The sequence below is a fragment of the Monoraphidium neglectum genome, assembly GCF_000611645.1.
Source record: "Monoraphidium neglectum strain SAG 48.87 unplaced genomic scaffold scaffold02838, whole genome shotgun sequence".
Taxonomy (NCBI): Eukaryota; Viridiplantae; Chlorophyta; class Chlorophyceae; order Sphaeropleales; family Selenastraceae; genus Monoraphidium; species Monoraphidium neglectum.
The window spans coordinates 113-6,679 of NW_014010790.1; the positions used below are offsets into that span (position 1 = coordinate 113).

The 6,567-nt window shown below is 66.6% G+C and overlaps 2 protein-coding genes across 2 annotated transcripts in view; both read left to right on the top strand.

The window, feature by feature from the left end:
- Nucleotides 1-601: 601 nt before the first annotated feature.
- Nucleotides 602-4,776, top strand: MNEG_11633 (hypothetical protein; the record flags this gene model as incomplete). The annotated part of the gene is made up of 6 exons (XM_014039894.1): nt 602-648; nt 784-931; nt 1,202-1,420; nt 2,905-2,924; nt 3,255-3,633; nt 3,856-4,776. 6 exons carry the CDS (start codon nt 602-604, stop codon nt 4,774-4,776), a joined length of 1,734 nt encoding a protein of 577 aa, XP_013895348.1.
- An 819-nt stretch (nt 4,777-5,595) lies between these two features.
- Nucleotides 5,596-6,567, top strand: part of MNEG_11634 (hypothetical protein) — a gene marked incomplete at both ends in the record, with an annotated part of 2,624 nt that continues 1,652 nt past the window's right edge. The window contains 2 exons of the mRNA XM_014039895.1: nt 5,596-5,762; nt 5,932-6,343. Coding sequence (XP_013895349.1) covers nt 5,596-5,762; nt 5,932-6,343 — 579 coding nt within the window. The remainder of the gene's footprint in view (nt 5,763-5,931; nt 6,344-6,567) is intronic.

Below are 6,567 nucleotides of genomic sequence, written 5' to 3' on the forward strand. Positions count from 1 at the left end.
CTCAGTGCTCGCGTCGCCCTTCTTCGGGGGCGAGGCGCCCAGCAGGGAGGGGCTGCTGCGGGGGGAGGTGTCCCTGGGCTTCACCTGCGACCCCGCAGACAGGTGGGCCGCCCTGGTGGTGGCCTGGAGGGCGGGCCCGCGGCTTCAAGCAATCCCAGGGGACGCGATCCCAGGGGCGGCACGAAAACACGCCCTAGACCGATCGCACCTCGAGTACGAGCGCACACCCACGCGCGCGCGCGCACACACACACACACACACACACACACACAACACACACAACACACACACACACACGCACACGCACACGCACATGCACGCACACACACACGCGCACACGCACACACACACATGCACACATGTATGCACATACACGCACCTACCTTGTCATGCGCAACGCACCGAATCTTGCGTCCGCGCAGGGAGGCCCTGGTGGCGGCAGCCCTGGAGGTGGTGGCGGCCCTGCAGCGGGAGGGGCCCAACGCGGACGAGGTGGAGACGGTCAGGTGCGGGGGCGTAATCGTTCGTTTGTATCTGTGTGCGTGTGTGTTTGTGTTGGTGTGTGCGCGTGCACGCATACGTGGTTTTATTGCACACAAGCATGGAGGCTTGTGGTTGTGCGAGCAGTCATGAGCCCGGGTTCACCTGGTGCGGCAAGCACTGCGCCTGGCCCAACTCACGAACTGAATATGTGCACGTCAGCGCTGCGCCTAACGGCAGCTCCGCCCCGAGCGCACGACTCCTCATCCGTTAATCGCGATCCCCATGCGTCGGCCCCCAAAGGACCCTGGAGCGGCTGGAGGAGGAGAGTGCCCGGGAGGAGAACAGCTGGTGGCACGAGCACGTGGTCGCGGGGCTGCAGGGCCGCACCTTCGCGGAGACGGGGGACTCGGACCTCGTGTTTGGCAAGATGCGGAGCGCTCACGAGGCGGTGAGCCGGGCACGGTCGCTTCCGGGGGCAGCAGCGCCCTCGCGGCATGCCCAGAGGCGCGTGGCTGCGGCCGCCCTTGGTTGGCCCTCTCCGCATCAGCCGGCCCCCCTCGTCTTTTCCCCCGCCCTTCAACTCTCATACAATGACCCCACCCTTGCTCATTGCCCCAACAACCCTGTCTGATTTTAAGCGCGAACGTGATAGCGACGCTCCGTACCCTGCATGTCTCACGTGTGCCCGTGCATCTCATGCATGAAACCGCCGCCGCAGGTGCTCTCGCAGCTGTCACCCGACACCATGCGGGACGCGCTGCAGCGGCTGCTGCCCCAGCCCCCCACACAGCGCTTCACCGTCGTCACGATGACCCCCAAGCCGCCCGGGCCCCTGCTGGCGGCGGCCTTGCGGCTGCGGGCGACGTGGGGGGCCGTGGCGGACGCGCTGGGCGGGGACGGGCGCGCGGCGGCGGCGGTGGCGGGCCTGGCGGCGGCGGTGGGGCTGGCGTTTTCGTTGTGGCGGCGGCGGCAGCAACAAGGTTGAGGGCTGCTGTGCTTACGATGTAACACGCAATGCGTGAACAAACGGCATGCGGCTGCCAATGCTGCAGCACAGCTTGAAGCAACGGTCTTTAGAGGCCAGGGGCTCAGCAGACACATCTGGCTGGCTGTTGGCTTCACTTGTAGACGTGACGTGGCAGTGTGTGTCGATTTAACTGTGCAGGCCATGTGACAGGTGCAAAGGGCGAGGGGCCAGGGCAATTCAGCGCTGGGCCGGAACCACTGGCCGGAACACACGAGCAGGAGGTCACCGGGCAGTCAAAGAGCACATCACACCCTGGGCACGCCCATGCGCTGCTCCAGCTGCCGGTGCAGATACTCCCAGTGATCAGCGCTCAAACATCGAATTCAAGCGTAAACGTCGACTGCTGCGCTCGAGTGCCTGGTGCTGTCGCGATTTTCAAAAAATGCCGCGCCGTACATAGCGGCCGAGCCTCCTCTCAAGCTCGAAGGTAGCAAAACTTGCATCAAATAGCTCAGGTCTGTGTATGAGAGCTTGTCTTGAAAGACTGCTTGCAGCGTGCGACAGCTGCTGCATCAACGCACGTACATGCCTGCAGTACGCGCTCTTGCTGTCGATGCAGGCCAAACCCAACAGCAGCACAGAGCTGCCATGGACGCTAGACCGGCCCTGAGTGGCAGACAAGTCGATGACGAAGCCCTCGTGCCGACTGCGCCAAGCCTTGAGGCACGCCCCTCTCGGCAGCCACTGTCCTCTTCGCTCAGCCGCTCGACCGACAGCATGGAGCAGACGCAGCCGCCAGCTGCCGCGGCACAGGCGGAGGTTCTCGCGGGCGACCAACGACAGCGGGCGGCACCCTTGTCGGCGGGCCACCTGGGCGGGATGTTCAACCTCAGCGAGTGTGAGCCATGCATCTGCACGAGCAGCAAACGTGTTGTGTGCGCATCATGGGCCGCTGTGGATGACCTGGGGCTGTGATCCGAACAACCGCTCCTATATCTTTCGCAACATAAGAAGGGGCTGTCATTCCCACCGCCGGTCCTGTTTGCCGCTCCAGCCTGACCTCTCACCTGCTACCCTGCAAAAACATCCTCAGGGTACTATCGGGACGCCAGCGGCCGGGAGCATGGCCCCTGGCCGCCCTGCCAGGTCACCCACTGGGTGGACAGCGGTCGCCTTCCGCCCGATGCGCAGGTAGGTCCGGCTGCATGTGGGCAACCGCGGTTCGGAGGTTTTCATACGGCAGCATGCACTTGCATGGCGTGCTGTGAGGCCTTGCCGCTCCCATGCATGGCCCATCATGCATGCCTTATAGCACAAGCAGTGTGCTTGCACGCTCGGCCCACGCATGCATGCACAGAAGGCTGTGCATGGAGTGCTAGCACAAAGGCCGAGTGGACCCCGCTGAGTATTCTTGCGTGCATGCGGCGTGCCGCGGCCCTGTGCATGCCTCACAGACCACCGTGCGTGCTCGCAGGTGCGGTGCGCGACGCCCTGGATGGTAGCCGACCTCGCAGCAGCCGTCATGCAGGCCGGCGACGCGCTGATGCTGCGCTCCAACAGGCTCCACGAGCCGCTCTCGCTCGCAGGCAGCAACCAAGCAGGCACGCGCCCTGGCAGCAGCAGCTGCCACCGCCGGCCCTTGTGGCAGCACCCTCCTCAGGGCCCCGTCGCCTCTGGCAGTCCCTGTGGCAAGCGGCACCACTGATGCTGTGGCTGGCGCCTGCCGCGACGCCCGCGCCGCCGGTAAATTCAATGTGGCGCAGGCGGTCGAGCCGCTCTCCGCCGCGCTCCCCTCAACGCGCAGCTTCAGCATGGACGGCGACAGCAACACCTACAAAGACAGCCGTCACAGCAGCGTCGCTGTCTCCGATGCGGCCGCCGCCGCCGCTGCTTCTGCGGCTGCGGGGGCGCTAGACCTGACAGCGCTGCTGAAAGTGCTGCCCCACCTGGCCCCTGCAGCTGCAGCCGCCGCCGTCACAGGCCATGCGCCCGCGCTGACAATGCAGACGTCGCCCACCGCCGCCCCCTCGACGCTCGCCATGCAAGAGCTGTCAGCGCTGGCGCTGGCCCCATGCCCCGTGCCGGCGCTCTCGCGCGGCAGCAGCACCGGCTCGGGCATGAGCGGCGCCGGTGGCACCGCAAGCGGCGGCGCGAATGTGGCCAGTAGCCAGCCGGTCAGCAAGGTGAGGTTGGTGAGGGGCTGAAGGGGTATGTGAGCAGACGGGATCAACTCTCTTTGGTCGGGCCGTCAGCTGTGCAATCGCCGCGAGTGGCGCAATGCCCACCCTGGGCTGACGTAATTATCTGCCCTGCATGCGGCCGACTTGGTGGAGCTCTCTCGCTTCAACTCTCTGGTATTGCGGTGGCCCACTACCAATCACCACCCCGTGCCTGCTGGATTGCAGGTTCCGGCCTCCGGCTTGGCGTTGGGGCTCTCAGCGCCCGCGCAAGAGCAGCTCCACCTTCCGGCAACCTCACAGCAAACCAGGTCGCACCCACAGCCACAGCCGCAGCCGCAGCCACAGCCAGAGCCCCAGCAGCAGCAGCAGCAGCAGCTGCAGCAACAACAGCAGCAGCAGCAGCAGCAGCAGCAGCAGCAGCAGCAGCAGCAGCAGCAGCAGCGGCACCACGCGGACAATTACCGGTATCAGCAGCACCTGCTGCTGCAGCAGCAGGTGATGCAACTGAGCGAGCTGCTGCGCGCCCAGGGCGTGCACCTGCCGCTTGACCAGGTGGTCAAGTTGCACACAAGGCTGCTTCAGCAGGAGGTTGAGAAGGCGCAGGCACGGGTCCACCTGCAGGCACAGCACATGCAGGTGGTGCAGCAGCAGCGGCAGCAACAGTATGCGCGGGAGCTGGCCAAGCAGCAGCAGCAGCAGCAGCAGCAGCAGCAGCAGCAGCAGCAGCAGATGAATGTGCACTCGCAGCTGCAGCTGCAGGGGTGCCAGCAGCACCGTGTGTGCCAGCAAAGGCTGCTGTCCTCCGCAACCCAGGAGGCAGCGCATCAACTGGCCCCACTCGTGACAGGCCCCGTTCCCCCAGCGCCCTTGATGACGTGTGGCATGCCGGCCGCAGGCATGGTCGGCGGGCAGCTGCCCTTTCCTCAGATGATGGTGCCTGCGGGCATGTTCACGCTTCCGGGTGCCGGGGCAGCGCCCTTCATGCACTGTGGCGTCAGCGGTGGCTTTCTGGCGGCCAGCCCGGCGATACTGCCGGCGTCGTCTGGGCTGGTGGGGGTGCGGCCTCAGATGGTCACGGCGGCGGGGGTGGGCATGCCGATGCCCAACGCTGGGCTGGCAGTACCGCAGCAGCCGGCGAGCCGATGAGGCAGGTGGCCGGGCGGTCATGCTAGTATGTGCGGCGCATGAAACGTACGATCAGGGGCCTTGAGGGTTTTCAAGAAGTCAGTTTTGGGCGGCTGTCATTCGAGTTTCACCATGGGTTACGCGGTGCTTTGCACACGCGTGATTCATCGCTTGGCACAGCCCGTGCCGCCGGCCATGCTGTGGCGATATGAGGGTGCCAGGTGTGTGATAGTGGTCACAGTAAACAAACAAGATTGCGGCTGGTAACCGGCGACCGCCACGGACAAGCCTATGGGCATGTGTCGTCGGTGAGTCGAATCAAGCCGCCAAAGCGCGCAGAGCACAGCAGGTGAGGAGGTGTCCAGACTCTGCACGGCAGCTGTTGGCGGGTAACAAATGGCCATGTGTATTGATCAACTGCCAAACGCAAACTCAAACCGCAGCGCCGGGTCCCTGGCGGCAGCCCTTTTGTTCCCTCAACAGATCAAGGCACAGCGTACGCCGCGCGGGCGCTGCATAATCGCAACAAGTATAGAGACGTTGAAAGTGATTTTACAAAATCAGCACGCGCTGTCCAGCTGACCTAAACGATTCATCATCGCCCGCGGGTGCTCCGCTGCCCCTCGCCTGCACTTGAGGTGGCCACGCCGGGATTTTCGCCAAAACACTCTTATCCGGTACACGGCCGACAGGCGGGGACGCCCCCGACGGTGCACCCAAGCAGCGTTCCCCGCAACGCACCACCGCGCCGCTCCCGCCCCGCGCGCCGCCGTCAACCGGCTGCAGCGCGGACGCGGCGTGCGGACCTACATATAGTCACAGTTGACGCCCTCGCCAGACATGGCCCTCGTCCGGGTGGCCAGCCTGCAGCGCGCTGCAACGATGCAGTGGGCCGCCGGGATGCAGCGTGCAGCCTCGGGGCCGGCAATCCCGTTGGATTTCGACCCCGGGCAGCTGCTCCTTGACCCAGACCAGATACTACAAGATGACGCAAACTTTGAGCGCTGGTGAGCAGGCCGCGCCGATGCGCGGCGCCGGGCGCTGCTTAAATCCGCGACGCCCCGAGGCTCCGGCGCTCACACTTTTACACCACCTCGCCGCTAGCCTGTCTTCGCATCGCCCCGCCCGCCTCCACGCGTGCCCACCAACCCTACGACGCCCCGACCAAATCTACAGGCTCATGGAAAGCATCGGGCGCGGCGGCATGGAGGTGGAGGACGACGCTGACCTTGCCACCACCCTCCCGATGCCCGCTACCACCGCCGCCGCCCTGAGCCCTTGCGCCCCAGAGGCCGTCGCCGCCGCGGCTGCCCCGCCGGCGCCTGGCGTGCAGATCCCCCCACCTACAAGCCCCGCGGTGCCGTCGCCGTTCTCCGCGCCGGCCGCGTCGGGGCCGCTCTCGAGCGCCTCGTTCGCGCCGCCGCCGCCGGCCCAGCAGCAGCAGCAGCAGCAGCAGCAGCAGCAGCAGCAGCAGCAGCAGCAGCAGCAGCCGGCGAGCGCGATGGTGGTCGCGGCGCCGCCAGACGGCGGCGCGCAGAGCGCCTACAGTGCTCTGTTCCAAGTCCCGGCCGGGCATGTGCTCGTCCAGGTCGGCCCGGGCCTCTTTGCCCTCCAGCCTGCGCCCATCACCGCCGCCCCCGACGCCGCCGCGCCGCCGCACGCCGCCCCGCCGCTCGCCGCGCCCCCGCAGCAGCTGCGGCAGCAGCAGCAGGCGCTGCTGGCCCCGGGGCGGCCGCCGGCGGCGCCCGGGCGCGGGGCGCACGCGAGGCAGCCGCGCGCGCGCGCGGCCAAGGCGCAGCCTGAACCGGCGGT